Source organism: Berghia stephanieae, chromosome 9, assembly GCF_034508935.2.
Source record: "Berghia stephanieae isolate SIO BIC M18660-M18661 chromosome 9, UCSD_Bste_1.3, whole genome shotgun sequence".
Classification (NCBI taxonomy): Eukaryota; Metazoa; Mollusca; class Gastropoda; order Nudibranchia; family Aeolidiidae; genus Berghia; species Berghia stephanieae.
Window position 1 is genome coordinate 8,872,251 of NC_088368.1, and position 17,350 is coordinate 8,889,600.

Consider the following 17,350-nt stretch of genomic DNA (forward strand, 5'->3'; position numbering starts at 1 on the left):
CCTCCCCGCACACAAACATGCACAAAAAAATATGGCAGTTTAAGATAAATAAGGGATAATTACAACAACCGATTGTTGTTCACAAATTTTTTTATAAAATAGAAAAGTTCTGAGACGTTTCTTAAATTCTATGTCAAAGCTATCAGAAAGTCAAATGTTAAAGGATAAAATTCGAGGCAAAAGGGCCAAGAGTTGGAGAAGGTTCTGTCTCCATGGGACTTCAATTTTGTACGAGGGATAGTTTTAGTTTATTCTAGACGGTTCCTATCTTCGTTGTATCTGCATTGAGGTCATAGTCTCTGTGTGTTTTTGATCTTTTTCTTTTACGTTTCCCTTCGGGACTCCATTTTAATGCTTGCATATCGAGTTATGGATTGATTCATCAGGATGTGCCCAATCTACGAGCCATCTTTTGCGCGGATTTCTTCTTCAACTGGTAGCTGACTACTGTTTTTTCATAGGTCTATGTTACTTATAGTGTCAAGCTAATGGATCTTTAAGCTTTTTCTGAGACAGTTGTTGGTAAAAGTCTGTAATGATTTGGTTATTGTATTTATGGTTCTGCAGATATCTGCCCAGTACAATAAGTATGACTTGAAGTAGCAGATTAACACTACTCCACAGCTCTAACACTACTCCGTGGAGTTCTAACACTACTCCACAGAGCTCTAACACTACTCCACAGAGCTCTAACACTACCCCACAGAGCTGCAGCTCTAACACTTATCCACAGAGCTCTAACACTACTCCACAGAGCTCTAACACTACTCCACAGAGCTCTAACACTACTCCACGGAGCTCTAACACTACTCCACGGAGCTCTAACACTACTCCACAGAGCTCTAACACTACTCCACAGAGCTCTAACACTACTCCACAGAGCTCTAACACTACTCCACAGAGCTCTAACACTACTCCACGGAGCTCTAACACTACTCCACGGAGCTCTAACACTACCCCACGACCTGATCTTTGACCGGCTTGACACTATTTTAGAGCCTCGGATGTTATTTAACTTGAGGTCTGTCGCTCAAGTCTTTCTTACACATGAATTTACATTTGCATTTGTGCTAACTTCTTTGTCGATGCTGTTGTCCAAGTTAGAGGTGTGATCAACTCAAATTCCAACCACTGCTGATGCGCAAGTCGCTTGGCTTTACGGCATGATTGCCATTCGCATTGTTAACGTTAATTTGTACGATGGACAATAACATATTTTGTAAAGTCGCCCAGAGGAGCTTGTTAATGACGGGTTAAAGCATGATTGATGACTTAGATATTTTTATCTGCTTTTTATCTTTTCTTGTAACTTGACTTAATCCTCTGGGCTAATCAAGAACCTGTTCTGTCCTTGATGAAAGTTGTGATAGATTAGTAAACCCTCAGACGCCAACAAATTATGTAAACAGACAGGCATTGGCGCAGAATCTCCAAGGAAAGAGAAGAATAAGACAACTAAGAATCAAATGAAGATGTTCAGCTATGGAAAAATCCAGAAATAATGGAGAACTAGAAAGAAAAGATGGACCAGGAGAGAGTTGGATGGAGAAAAGTTGTTGATGACTAATGCTCTTCGAGGAGACCAAGGACTAAAGTATAAAAGATTTAAGCCTTTAATTCAAGTCGGAGAAAAAACAAGCATCGATGATGTTTCGCAACTCTGCTTCCTTACCCCCCCCCCCCCTCCCTGTCTTCCACTAATTGTTATCGTATTATTATTTTCTATTTTAGCTGATCAAAAGTTAGGACGTTGCCTCTTGAACTTTCTTGGAGAACATCACTCAAACCACCACCAATCTGTTCGTTTGAATTGCTTCTATCCCAATCAAGTATTGTATGTCTTGTATCTATCTTCCTACAAGCCTTTCTTTTCCTCGAGTGCTTCCTTTATTGGATTCAAACCATTCCTTTGTAGGTTGTTTATAGCATTTGATGTGTATCTCTCTTCCAAATAAACAAGAGATTTGGAGGGGGAGGCGTCAACATGAAGGTAAAATGGAGATTTCTCATCAAGGCGTTATACGTCTTATATAGAAGACCCATCTTCGTCTAAGAATAACATGATTTGTGGCCGAGTGGTGAAGTCATTGCACTGTGATCCAGAAGGTCCCGAGTTCGATCTCCGCTTCAGGCAGTTTCGTTTTTTTCCATGGGCAAGATTATTAACCCCCAATTTGCTCACTTGGACAACATGGGTGATTCCTGTTGACATCAGACATCCTGTTTAATGATTATCTATATTCCTTTATTGAATGCCTAGGCGACGGGATCTTATGGTGCCGCTGCGAGGGGGTTTAATTCCCCACCACCCCCTTTCGAGCAATGCCTGCTCTATTATGTAAGACGTTCAGACCTATTCCAACCATCTTATACTCCCACTGGACCACATTTAATCAAATCTCATTGAACTGTCAAGTATGAGTGATCCAACCAGGTACAACATGTCTCAGCTGTTCAGCCCTTGTTTGGATTGGGACAATTAAAACGATATTAACATGTAAACTGCCGAACTATGGAAATACACACATATAAGTTTGGCTAGAAAACTCGTCCTTCAAATATTGATCGATTTAAATGACCTTCATCTTGGCAAAACTTTCAAACCTGAGACCCCAATTGATTTTTAAAGGACGAGATTTTTGGGGTCAAATTTATAACTTCGTGTTTTTACAGTTAATGAATGGTTAATGATTGTGTGGTGGTGGTGGTGATGATGATGATGATGTTGATGATGATGATGATGATGATGGTGATGATGATGATGATGATGATGATGATGATGATGATGATGATGATGATGATGAAATTGAAATATCAACTTACATATGTAACTGCGGATCTTTTTCTTGAGTCGTAGTAACAGTCAGTGATTAGTATGTCACCCTGAGGACATACCATGATTTAATGAGTTTTAAACGTTGAAATACTTGAACTTGGGTTGAGGACATTAACTTGTATTCTAAGGCTCCGAAACAATTAATTTGTGACGTCAATAGCCGAGCAATAATGTATTTCTTCTTAATATAAATATAATGTCAAATGTAATTTCCACATTACCTACTGTATATAAGACAGTGTGAGTTTTGAGCTTTAGGTTGTGACGAATATTGTAAGAGCACCACTACAAGAAAGACGTCTATCTGCTGACTACTTCAGGGAAATTTGTTTCAATAAGATCCACTGGGTGCATAAAGGAAACACTATAAAGTGTGTTAAGTATTGTAAAAGAATGTAACTGCTTTATAGAATAGGGATTGTATATTGCAATTGCTTACTCTCGTTTTAAAAAAAAAATTCATCTGTTCCCTTGTATCTATATTGTTTACGTAATTTACGCATTTTTAAAAACCTGTATTATAATTATGTTTTGATGCATTGTTTTAGTCTTAAAATTTTCCAATTTCACCTTTTAAAAACAATGTCAAGGCTCCTTGAGTTGATGTTTCGGCTTTGTGGTTTTGTGGATTGTCACACTGCATCTGATCTAGGTTTCTGATTCGAGTCCCGCTATGGGCGCCTCAAAGTTGAGTCTTTATAAAAGGATCTTCACTGAAGTTTTTTCACCATGTAAAACGTCTTACATACGTCATGTCTCGTCTTATATTATATAGTTCTGAGACAGTTTGTAAAGCGATTTGAACACAAAAGATTTAATAGTGTTTATTCCGCTGTTTAACTCTCTCCTCACCAGATATTTTCAGGATTTTCTGCAAAACTTCACACCCAACTAACACAAAAATAGATTTTTTATCACTCATACACGATAGCAACACGTTCTTGCGATAAATAATTTATTTAGTAATACATGCTCGACAACACACTGTTCATGTTCATTAAATTTTATGATGTACAAGATAAATGTGAATAAGAAAAAAAAGTTGGTTGTATCGTAACGCATGTTATGATTTTCCTATAGTTGATAAGGAGAGGGTTAAAAGCTCACCTTTTATTTGGTGCCGTTCACATCTACCACACTGCCAAGGTAACCAAACAAGAAGACTTCTTCAAAAGCTTCTCCATTCCTTAAACCCATTAATCTTTCCGATCCGAAGGCGAGTGTCATACTACTAGACCACATAGCCGCACATACTTCATTGAGATCAGATCTCATCTCAAAGCGATCCCAAGGCAATCCAAAGCAGATATAATGTCCAAGATTCCACCTAGTTCACAGCAATAAACATTTCGAGGCATCTCCCCTCAGGAAAGTAGTCTTTCAGAGCAATTAGGCCCATGGGACTGGAGTTTAATTCGGTTTCTATAGCGTGAAACGGACAATAGCAATTACTTGCTATCCTTTTCATATGACGCTAGTCTATCGCAAAGTATTTTCCGCCGGATCGAACAGACCCATTCACTACTGGGTAGACAGGGGGATCAGAAAAAAAAATATCGACTGCACTCAGGATCGATCTCGGTCCCTTTGCGTGTGGAGCGGGTGCTCTACTCACTGAGGTATCGGGACCCCCTCATCTCCCCATAGGTGTTCAGTTATTGCTCCATATCCAGAAGCTACCTTTATTTTCTCGGGCGGTGTTTGATTTTCTGAAAGTTATCTCATTCTACCTCTTATTGAGGCGCTGCGCTGAGGCTGACTCCATGGTTATTCCAATCTCTCCTTAGAATCCATATAAAGACATACTTCTCATTGAGGATGAATAAAGGGAATTTTTTTTACCGTTTTGACCACCCTCTCCTCTGTTAGAGCTCTTGTCTCCTGGTAGTCAAAGTCATAGTTGTCGTCCATTACTATTGGTGGGAGCTCAACGCCGTCCCTGACATGCCTTTGGACCATTCTTCTTGCAAGGAGATGCGCATGAAGAAAATCGGCGAAGATTGTTATTTGGCCCCCGGTTGCTTTAGTAGCCTGCAAATTAAGTAGTAATTATTTCACAGTGGTTTAAGAAGAAAACAGCAATGTATGATAGAAGAGAAAGAAAGAAGAAGAAAGAAGAAGAAAGAAGAAGAAAGAAGAAGAAAGAAGAAGAATGAAGAAAGAAGAAGAAAGAAGAGGAAAGAAGAAGAGGAAAGAAGAAGAGGAAAGAAGAAGAAGAAGAAGAAAGAAGAAGAAGAACAAGAACAAGAAGAACAGGAACAAGAAGAACAAGAAGAACAAGAACAAGAAGAACAAGAACAAGAAGACCAAGAAGAACAAGAAGAACAAGAAGAACAAGAAGAACACGAACAAGAAGAAGAAGAACAAGAACAAGAACAAGAAGAACAAGAACAACAACACCAACAAGAACAAGAACAAGAACACCAACAACAACAACAAGAACAAGAAGAACAAGAAGAACAAGAAGGAAGAAGGAGAAGAAGAAGAAGAAGGCATGTATTCTAGTACATTGTTGGTTTGGGTCTTATTATATCTTTCGTATGAATGGATGATCGCTTGAAATATTTCCTATATCAGATGAAGCAGCAGATACTGACAATTAAAGCTTCGTTGTCAACTTAAGACCACTTGGATTTAATGCATATGTTATATTGTGGAGAATGCATATAGATAAAACGAAGTTGACGTCACTCAGGTCTTTGTTATTGCTTTTTGCCATCCATGTTTATGAGTAATTCTCACTAAACCGTATTAACCAGACTATTAATCTTCAAGTTTACACATAGTTGGTCCGTTATATTTCCGGATGGTAATGTTGTGAGATTCCTAGCCAAGCTCACATCATCTATAAGCCATACCAGTCAGTCGCTTGTCTCTGCCGAGGTAAATGCTGTCAGATTGGTTCTATTTAACACCTTTGTATTTTGGTAACAATAACCTTATCACAGTAGTTGTTGAATTCAACGTGAGAATGTAGGCACAGTAGTAACATTCGGATTGTATAATCCTAATTTCATCGTTTTTACAAGGCATCTCATTGTTGTTCAGGTTATCAGACATGCAAATAAATGCACCTCGGTGTGGCCCGTTAAGTAATTACCTCATCAAGACATTTGGATGGGCAGTGAGCAGTCACGTGAAAGTTGTCAATGTTTGGAGGAATCAATAGGAGTTTGTCTGTCGGAGCACCAATCCTCAGCATTCCCGCATCATACTGCCTCAGCTTCTTTGTTAAAAAAAGTCGAATACCCGAACTGTCCACGTAACCTGAATAAAAAGGAAATTTTATTTTTACATGAATAGAAGATTGTCAACGAACGGGGTTTTTTCTCTCTCATGTATATGCTATGTTTATGATAGATCAAACACTCTTTTTAATTAGTTGGCAGAGCACTTGCTTCACACGGAAAGGGATCAAGATAGATCCCGGGTGAAGTTCATATTTCTTTTTCTCCCCCCCCCCCCCCCCTTATCCACCCAGCAGTGATTGGGTAGCTGGGTCTGTTAGATTTGGTGGAAAAAACTTTTCGATAGACCATGGTCCTATCCAAAGGATAGCAAGCAATTGCCATTGTCCGTTTCACGCTATAGAAACCAGGATGAAATGTAATTCAAGCTTCGAACTCCTTACCCGAAATTCAGGTTTTATAATTTGAATAGGGAAGAAACGTGTGATGTAAAAAAAACAAAAAACAAAAAAAAAAAAAAAACCCAAACAAAACTGGTTCCTATCTCATTGGAAGTGTAAAATCACACTTTCGGAGGAGTGAATACATGCCTTATGTAATGATCCTCTAGTTTCAGAGTGATGGCATCTAATTTTCTAGTCTAAATAAATGCTGGTCGTCCATAAAGATAATCCAATATCGCTCTTTTACGTACCGTAATCCTTAGAATCTGCCCATACATTCTGCTACTAAAATAGATATACTATATATTTATATATTTATATATTGAGCTTTATATAGCGCAATATCCACTAAATGTGCTCAAAGCGCTTTACAAGCCTTATGATTCAATATATCACCATTATTAATCAGTCCTCCGAAGGACTGGTTACATACACACTTCCAAAGTTATTCGTCAGAAACGTTTATTAGATTTTAAAATGGGGACCGCCTTATGTAGTATCCCTCCGAGCCAGAAGGTCCGCAGGGCAGGAGTTATAGATGGCTCGATCGTCCTAAACGGACAGTGAAGAATAAAAAAAACAAAAAAACAAAAAACCTTGAGCTTTTATATAGCGCAATATCCACTAAACGTGCTCAAATCGCTTTACAATGGGTCCCTGGCCAACATCAACATGTAACATGTAGAACGAGACGTGACTCCTGTTAGGCGATATTGCAAATGTTTTTCGGCAGAGACAACGCTGTTGACGGCCAGATACTCATTTTGCACCTGAGTACGGTGAGAGAATGTGAGTAAAGAGCCTTTTCCAAGGACTCAACTATGCGCCGAGCGAGGCTCGAACTCAGGACCTTCCGATCCGAAAGCGAGTGTCATATCACAAGACCACATAACCGCACAAGTAGATAATAATTTAAAAAATAAAATTGAGCTTAATATAGCGCAATATCCACTAAATGTGATCACTAGCTTATCGCAAAGTACTTTCCGCCAAATAAACAAACCAAGACACTCATTTCCTACTGGTCAGACAGAGAATACATGAACACAAATGACCTGGTCAGTATTCCAAACCGGTCCGTTTGCTGTGAGTCTAATTATGCTTTTTGACTATCGAGATCATTATAATACACTAATGAAAAATAAATAAATATGATTTAAATCTGACCACTTCGCTTGTCCACATTGGTGTAATGAGTCTCGAGCTTGAAGTAACCGGGGTCATTAGGAGCGCCCAAAGAGTAACCGGTTTTAGAGGGGAAATTGAAGCCCTGGAGAATAAAGAATACCATATACAAGGGGTCTGTTAAGTTAGCGGTTATGATCTTAGAATAAGACTAACATATATAAACATATTGTTATCATCCATTTTTGATTTACTTCAGAAAATTAATCGAATTTTAATTGGTACCAATTGATTTGTACGTAAAGTTCGCGCCGTATCCGAACAAACCTCTGCTTTATATTTTACTGCAATTTTTTTAAAAAATCAGCTTTTATATAGCGCAATATCCACTTAACGTGCTCAAAGCTCTTTACAAGGGGTCCCTGACCAACAGCAACATTTAACATTTAGGGCGGGACATGACGGTCTGTTAGGCAATTTTACTTTTTTTTTTCGGACAGAGACAACGCTGGTACTCATTTTCACATGGTGAGAAAATGTGAGTAAAGAACCTTTTCCAAGGACTCAATTATGAGCCGAGCGAGGCTCGAACCTAGGACCTTCCGATCCGAAAGCGAGTCACACCACTAGATCACATGGCCGCACAAAATGAGGCCTTATATTATGGAATATTGTGTTATGGTCTTCATATTAATGACTGGCGTTGTGTGAAGAATGTAGCCAATGCGTCTCGTCGTAAAATTCATTTGGTATTTTTTAAAGCACAGACACATTTAAAGAGTCAACCTCTTGGTTATTTCAAAGTCGATACAGTTGGGCTGAGACCTCGATGCACATATTAGCAGGTCTGATAACCGGACCCATTAAGGGCTCGTTTAACTCATTGTTGTAATGGCCAATATATTGCCTTGGCTTGAGAGTATTTCCTTTACAACAATGAGACCATAACATTTTGGGTTATGAGACCTGCAAATAGGTACACATCGGCTCACACAAGTTTTGACAAACAAATGAATCAATGTGTGCATATTTGAAAATAAGTACTCGCAGGACTCGATTTATTTCAGAGAATTACGATTCAATAGTCTGATATCACATCCGCCTAGCAATGAGCAGTTTGGTTCTAAACAAAGAAAATTGGTACTTTTTTTTCTTCGTGCTGGCTAGAACTTTTCATATGTAATGTGATAAGAATGTATAAAATTCAAAACATGATCAAATTTATAATGTTTTTCTCCTCTGGATACGCTTTTATGCTTGTCGAAGAAGTATTTCATAAGGGCGTCCGCCATTGTCCCGATTGTTTAGAACCAGTTACTAAGTTACTATGCGTCATTTCGAGGGACGTGACGTCATGACTGTTGAATCCTATTGTGGTGACCATACAGAAAAAAGGATAATTACTGGCATTCATGATTTATTTGTTAATTTTGATAATCTTTCGTCCAACCTGGCTATCGATCACATGATTTTTTTCTGTACAACGATTGGACAATTTTCAATAAATGTAAACATTTTGCTGTGTTTGTGAGAGTTGTAAACATACCCATGCGTCATGCTGAGCAAAATGAACAATTGTGACTTTGGATATTTCTCAAACTGTGAACACTTTTCACTATGTGGCTCACTTTGAGCACTTTTTGCAATAATAACTAATGACCCAGAACACATGGAAAGTTATGTAGATCATCCCGACGTGTCCATCTAATAGGTCTGACGTCCGAACCCACTTATGGGCCTAGTTTTTCAACACTGTTGTAATGGACAATATTTTGCAACATTTTCTTGAGATTTCTATTACAACAATGAGCCCATAAGGAATCGGGTTATCAGACCTGCAAATAAGTGCGTGTCGGATCGTAACCATAGATCGATTTTGTTATATTATTACGAGTGTGATGGTAATATGTAAATGTGACTCAACGTAAAGTTTTATTTTTTCTTTCGTACCATGAAAAATCATACTTTGGCAGTTTTGTTCTAATCTTTTACCTTTTGTTTTTGTTTAATTAACCAGTGGATTTTTGACCAACCAAAACATGGAATTCGTGACACCTTACACGTGCTCGGACAACCATAGTTGGTTGTTTATAAATGATAACGTGAACGAAATCGACCTCTCGCCGATCATTGTTATTGTTTATAAACCACCAAACGATCAGATTATAACTGTTTAAGTTTACACATAGTTTTAAAAAAATTGGTTCTATTGATCAAGCAGTAGGACAGTGGGTATTTTACTCAGGCATGTTATGCCATTGATAGTAAAGCCTGTGTAGTTCGCTATTTCAATCTTCTAATCTCATACAAAAATTGAAATGTTTCTAACTCAAATAGTCCGATTATTATTTCAATTTTAAAATCATTCACCTAAAAAAAAAAACCCCACCCCAAAACAACTTCCCCTGTATTCGTGATGTAAATGCAGCAAAAATATGTGGACTTAAAAGTAATGTCCAAAAATGAATATAAACAGTTTCAAAAATGATCAAAATAGTAAACCCTGAAAGTTTAGGACTCAAAAACCTTTTTTTTTCAGTCAATAACCATAACGGGAATACATCCTGTGGAATCCAGCTTGACGGGACAAACGTTTACATTTTAATTGTTATTGGCTGAAGAAGGGTTTTGAACCCAAAACGTTTCATGATTAGCATTTATTTTTCTCTTTTATAACTATTCCATTAATTTTTTTGTACATATATTTGTCATGGTGATGATGAATTAGGCAATGAATAAGATAGTGATGATGGTGATGACGATTACAACTATAACGACGATGATGACGAAGATTGAAACAACCTGAAACAATGAAATAACTTACCGTGCCTCCAATGGCCCAGGCTAAAAAGGTGAAAAAACAAAAGTCTGTGGGAGCCCCAACATAACATTCAAAGGAGGTGTTCAGTCGAGAGTCAGGATATGGCATCGGGCAGTAATATAACACCATGTGATGGACAATATTCTCGTGGCCTTTTTGTATCGCCGGCTCATACTGAGGAGAAAATATTAATGATTTTAACCAATTAAATGTCGTACTTTGGAATAACAACTATCTACAAATTTGGCCTCGTCCTTCAAATATCGATCGATTTAAATAACCCTCATCTTGGCAAAAACCTCCCGAGGTCTCAACAGACAGTTTTTGCCAAGGTGGGGGTCATTTAAATCGATCGATATTTGAAGGACATTTTTTCCGGCCAAATTTTTTTTCCGCCAGAGTACGGCAGTTAACTGGTTACAAGGATCAGACAAATATTTGGCAACATGATAAACACTGACTTTTTACACCCGAGTCAATAGATTTACAGTGGAACCCATGTATAACATGTTCGGATATACAGGGCCCCGGTTATGACAGGGGTTTTTAAATCCCCGATTTTTCTCCCTGTTTGCCTCAAGTAAAATTTATCGACTATAGCCGTGATCTTTAAGAGCCTAATCGGTTATAACAGGGGAGCGGAAACTCACACAATATCTCCAAAAAACAATGCATTACCCACATTATGCTCAGATGAGTCTACAGCTAAAGGCAACAGAGAGCTAAACCAAATATAGTTCTTGAATACTCCCGCCCTCTCCCCCCCCCCCTCTCTCTCTCTTTCGCTCACTCTTTGTAAACGTATGTGTGTATGTGTGTTAGTGTCTCTGTGTGTGTGTGTGAGTAAGTGAGTGAGAGAGAGAGAGAGAGAGAGAGAGAGAAAGAGAGAGAGAGAGAGAGAGAGAGAGAGAGAGAGAGAGAGAGAGAGAGAGAGAGATTTAGTCCATTTAGGTCATCTCCTTTGAAATTCGATTTTAACAGGACTCGGTTATAACAGGGATTTTAGGCTGGTCCCACTATCCCTGTTATACCGAGGTTCCTTTGTGATGTGTAAAAGATCTCAACTTATGAGACAATGCAGGGGACCAGAGTTTTGCTATCATTTTCACTCCTCCAATCACAAACTACACTCAACATTGGTTGATTTTGTTTTTTTTTTAATGGTGGATAGCGTCGATTGTAGTTTGTAGAGCTTCCTTCTGGTGAGCAGGCCAATGTGTCGGAGGTGCTCTGACAGCCGGGTACGAACTTGGTTCAACTTCCCATCGCAGGAAAAGTTTTAAATCTTTATTGTTTTCTGGTACTTGTCTACGCAATTCATTTCTTGTTATTATCAACATAAGTGCCAGCTACACTCGCTTTTCTGAATTATTATTATTGAACCACCGAGGGGGCGAAGTGGCCGAGTGGTTAAGGCATTGCACTGTACTCTGGAATGTTCCGGGTTCGAGTCCCGCATCCGGCACTTTCGTTTTTTTCCTAAGGCAAGATTTTTAACCCCCAAATTGCTCATTTTGGACAACGAGGGCGATTCCTGTAGACATCAGATATCCTGTTTGATGGATTATCTATATTCATTCATGGCGTCCTAGGTGACGGGGCCTAACGATGCCGTTATAAAAGGGCGTAATTTTGTAGCCATCCAGGCCACATTCGTATATCGCATGTTCGCCATTCTTGAATTATGTGTAGTTGGAGGGTGGGGGACATATTGAAAGTAATAATATGAAGTATCACTGAATTTACACTTCTTTAATATCAAACAGGTTCCTTGTAAGTTTTGTACAGTATAACCTTTCAAATGAACCGCCGTTTGCAAATACAAGAGATGCAATAATTATTAATATTATGACCGTTTCCCTCGGAGTTTCTGATTATGTTCCATCTGTTAAAAGTATTGCTATTCGCCGCATGCCATGAAAAAGATTTCGCCTCTTTGGAGACATACTTGTAATTTTTCAGTGCTATACTGACAAATGTGCATGATTAATCCACATTGTAATAAGTTTTTATGAATGCAGAAATCACAGGAGCAAGTTCGCTTCTGGCTTTCAACTATTAATTGTAACAATTGTTGATGTCAAAACAATTTGCTGTGTCCTTTTAAACCCAGCGTAGAGTACATGAATCTCATGAATAGTAATCCCTTGGCCACGCTTGTTGTCGAGTTCAGTGATCGTAATCACAACAGAATTCAATGTGCGTATATAGTTATTGTAAAACAGCTAAAAGTTCACTCATACTAGACCCTTCGTTTTTTTTTATATACCGTAAAGAAGAAAAATCCCAAAGTATGGTACTATAACCAGTGCTAAAAAAAAAATTCTGCTTAACGTCACTAACAATTCTAGTGTTCGAGCCAATTATCATTAAAATCCACCAGACGGTTGTGTCAACGCATGCGCACGGGTTGTGGGACGGACTTGATTCTACCCCTCTCCCTAAATGGTAACGCGTAATAATATCAAGTTTACAATAATACTCGTAATGTATGACGTCAGATTGTCAAACGTTAGATTTCAACAAAATTTGATTTTTAAACAAAGAAGTATCATTTAAATATTTTTGAAAATTGTCTTTTACTCAGAGATGACGACATTGGATCCGATTGAGGGGTAGAATAAAAGATTTCTTACACTCTTGCGTTTTGTAATTCGAACTTTGTTCCCAAACGCGCACTCGCAAGCTCGTGCAGCGGTTGGGGATACATCCGGAATTCCAAACGCAAGAGTGTAATTAATAATCGTATTATAGCTTACCCGAATGATATGATGTTTCTCATTTAGAGGTGGAAGTTTTAGAAGTGTACAAGCGTATGTGGTTTCTTGGCTTGGGACAGAATACTGTGGAAAAACAAAACGGTCTTGAACTTATTTTGAATTCGTCATCATCATCGTCCTCGTCGTCGTGTCGTCGTCGTCATCATCATCATCATCATCATCATCATCATCATCATCATCATCATCATCATCATCATCATCATCATCATCATCATCACAACTGATCACATAAGATTATTTTCAACACAAAAGTAGTAGTAATGGCAGTAGTAGTAGAAGCAGCAATAGTAGTAATAGTAGTAGAGCTTCAGCTGTGCTTTTTTATAAAGCGCAATATCCACAAAAAGTGCTCAGAGCGCTTTACAAAGAGTCCCTGACCAACAGTAACACGTTACATATTATGGAACAAAACATGACGCCTGTTTTGCGATATTACATTTTTTTTCCGACAGAGGCAACACTGTTAACGGCCTTGCTCTCATTTTACACCTGAGTACCTTCCACCTGGCAAGTTGTGGAAAAATACCTGGTAAACGCGCCCGGGGGAGACAAAGAAAAACACTCATAGACCAACTGAAGGGCTTCACCAACCTAACAATCCAAGAGCTGTTTGAAAAAGCAAGAGACAGGGAGGAATGGAGAGAGATAATTCATGCAGTATCCGAAGCCTGGACCAGGCATGGAACCTAGAAGAAGAAACCTTCCACCAGATCTTATAGACCTAATAAAAAAAATTCTAGACTTCCCCAGGAATCGATCTCGGTTCCTTTGCGTGTGAAGTGAGTGTCTACCAGCTGAGCTATCGGGACCCCCTCCTTTACACTATACATGACTGTCATAATCTTACATTTGTTCGGACCATGTCAATCGTCGTGAGGCCATCAGGCAGTTTGTTGTCCGTTTCGTCTGCTGGCGCGTCAAGTAATAGAGCTGATCTGGCCCCTCGTGAGTAGGCGCTGTGTGGAGGTATGTTGTCATCGGAGACCGGGACATTATCATTGTACGTGTAGATTATTCTGGCAGTCCCTCTCTGATGATAAAATACAGAAAGTGTCAGGAAGAGGAAGAAGAAGAAGAAGAAGAAGAAGAAGAAGAAGAAGAAGAAGTAGTAGTAGTAATAGTAGTAGTAGTAGTAGTAGTAGTAGTAGTAGTAGTAGTAGTAGTAGTGGAGTGTAGTAGTAGTAGTAGTAGTAGTAGTAGTAGTAGTAGTAGTAGTAGTGTAGTAGTGTGTGTGGTAGTAGTAGTAGTAGTAGTAGTAGTAGTAGTAGTAGTAGTAGTAGTAGTAGTAGTAGTAGTAGTAGTAGCAGCAGACTGGTGGTAGTTGGAGGAGGAGAAGAAGACGAAAAAGAAGAAGAAGAAGAAGAAGAAGAAGAAGAAGAAGAAGAAGAAGAAGAAGAAGAAGAAGAAGAAGAAGAAGGAGGAGGAGGAGGAGAAGGAGGAGGAGGAGGTGGTGATCTTGATTATCGTATTGGTGATAGTGTTGTAGTTTTGTTGAAGGTTGGTGATGGTGAAAGTTGTGTTGCTCGTGGTGGTGGTGGTGATGATGTTGTTGTTGGTGGTTGTTACGGGTTGTTTTATAGAGGGTTCAAGATTACCGCATTTTCAAAAGACAGAAGAAACAAATGCGATCCGTAGCATAAGTAGGATCCACAGATAGAGTACTCAAAGTTCACAATATTAAAACGAGAGAAGGAGAGAAAAAGATAACGTGAATGTAGTATAGAGTATAGATGGCTCAACTTCCGTGGTTGTGTAGGATAGTGTTGATGGTGGTGATGGTTGGGTTGGAGTGGTGGTGTTGGTGGTGTTGGTGTTGGTGGTGTTGGTGGTGGTGTTGGTGTTGGTGTTGGTGTTGGTGTTGGTGGTGGTGGTGTTGGTGGTGTTGATGGTGGTGATGGTTGGGTTGGAGTGGTGGTGTTGGTGGTGTTGGTGTTGGTGGTGTTGGTGGTGGTGTTGGTGTTGGTGTTGGTGGTGGTGGTGTTGGTGGTGTTGATGGTGGTGATGGTTGGGTTGGAGTGGTGGTGTTGGTGTTGGTGGTGTTGGTGTTGGTGGTAGTGGTGGTGGTGTTGGTGTTGTTGGTGGTGGTGTTGGTGGTGTTGATGGTGGTGATGGTTGGGTTGGAGTGGTGGTGTTGGTGTTGGTGGTGTTGGTGGTGGTGTTGGTGGTGTTAGTGGTGGTAGTGGGGGTGGTGGTATTGTTTGGGTGGGGATGGTATAAGTGTTGGGGTGGTGATGGTGGTGGTTGTGGCGATGACGAAATTGATTATGATGAGGCTGATCATAAACGTGATGATAACAATGATGATAACGAGGATGATGATGATGATGATAACGATGATGATAACGATGATGATGATGATGATGATGATGATGATGATGATGATGATGATGATGATGATGATAACAACAATGATGATGTCTTTATTACCGTGATGGGGATGTCCTCATCATCACACGTGTTTATTCTCCGTATGACGCTCATGGTTCGGGAATTAATGTCTTCTTTCTTGAAAGCCAACAGGTGCCAGTCCTGTTGTTTGTCCACAGATGGCGTCATGTGACTTTTAGCATAACGGTCCTGAATGGTACAATATAGATAGAACGAAGTTGACGTCACTCATATGTATTATTGTTTTTAGCCAGCCTCTTTTATGAGTAGTTCTCACTAAATTGCATCAATCAGACTTTGAATGGGAACAATAAAGACAAAGGACGTTTCAGGTGCAAACCCTTCGTCAACAGAACAATAAACAAGTGACAGTTGAAAACAAATAAAATAATGGAGTGTGAATGGTGGAGTCTGTACTCTATGGTGGTTGAAGTGTTGCGTGAGTGTGTAAGTTGAGGATGGGCCTAAAGCCAGATCAAATGTAGAAACAAGAACTCTTGATCGGTAAGATATTTGTATAATAAATATTATAATATAGCGCGCAAAATTCAAGGGCTCCATTGGCTCAATGGTTTGCTCAATCGCTCGTTATTTCAGTGTCGGTGGTTCGAATCCCTGTCGTGACTATCTATAAAAAAAGATTTTAGGTATTCATGATTGTCATCGTTCGGGCAACTCTTTTATTTGTTTGCGTTAATTTCTTATTTTAATTTTGGTTAAATTTAAAAGACAAAACACATTTTATTCTTTGTTTTTTGTTGTTGTTTTTTAAAGGGTTTTATGGCGCTTGTAACACATTAAGGTCATATCAGCGCCAGTAAAAAGGAAGAAAATGGGATAGTAAAAAGTTCTAGAATTACAAGTAAAGCACACAAGAAAAGGTAAGACATAGGGGAACTGGGTCAAATAGCAAACAGATGTAGATTCCAAGAGCCCACTATCAAAGTACCTAATTAGTTTGAGATCACAATAAGTTTCACCCAGACACCCGTATAATATCCCACTAAGAGGAATACACTCAAATGGTTACAAATCATTTGTTAAAATTAAAAAAAATAACAATACATAACAGAGAGATGACTTACAAGGAAAAATATCGTCTCCCAAAACTATAACTATGCATTTTTTTTTTGTTTGTTTGTTTGTTGCTTTAGGTCTCTTCCAACACAATTGAGGTTATATGAGAGACCGCTGAAACAAAAAAAAAAATAAATAAATAAAAAAAAACAAGCAATCTAACAAAAATAGTACAAATGTAAATCAAAATCATAACCTAAAGATATCATAAGCTAAATTGTAAATAACCAAGAACAAACAGGCAGAAGATTTACAGAAAAAAAATATCCCCTGTCAAAAATACAATCACAAACCAAAGAAGCAGGATAGGCTAGTAAAGAGAAGAAGAAACGACATCACTATCGGATCGTACACCCATGCGAACATCACAGGTATATGATTCAAGGGTGATGCTCCCATCCAACCACCCGCTAACTATGCATTCAACTGTTTCCCTCCCGGCCAAGGACTCTTGCCAGGGTCAGGACAAAACCAAGTAATCTCATTTCAAGACAAAGACAGAATGCAATTGAAAAACAGATACAAGGGGATAGAAGATACAGCAAGTACCTCCCTGCCTGCTATGGCTGACTCAGATATTTATCTTTCACCGCTGTTTTTAAGGTACGGTCTTTGCCGAAAAGAACCGAGTTCGATCACTCGCCGCTGCGCTGTGTGGCCTTGAGCAAGTCACCTCGCCCTAGCTCAATTTG

At 39.0% G+C, this 17,350-nt stretch overlaps 1 protein-coding gene across 1 annotated transcript in view; it reads right to left on the bottom strand.

Moving 5' to 3' along the window:
• Window positions 1–17,350, bottom strand: part of LOC144979624 (DBH-like monooxygenase protein 1 homolog) — a 44,917-nt gene that overhangs the window by 18,255 nt on the left and 9,312 nt on the right. Inside the window, exons 5-12 of the mRNA XM_078926426.1 lie at window positions 15,621–15,770; window positions 14,041–14,223; window positions 13,173–13,256; window positions 10,417–10,587; window positions 7,635–7,737; window positions 5,937–6,103; window positions 4,679–4,867; window positions 2,824–2,883 (exon numbers count right to left, since the gene is read on the bottom strand). Of these exons, the coding sequence (XP_078782552.1) occupies window positions 2,824–2,883; window positions 4,679–4,867; window positions 5,937–6,103; window positions 7,635–7,737; window positions 10,417–10,587; window positions 13,173–13,256; window positions 14,041–14,223; window positions 15,621–15,770 (1,107 nt within the window). The remainder of the gene's footprint in view (window positions 1–2,823; window positions 2,884–4,678; window positions 4,868–5,936; window positions 6,104–7,634; window positions 7,738–10,416; window positions 10,588–13,172; window positions 13,257–14,040; window positions 14,224–15,620; window positions 15,771–17,350) is intronic.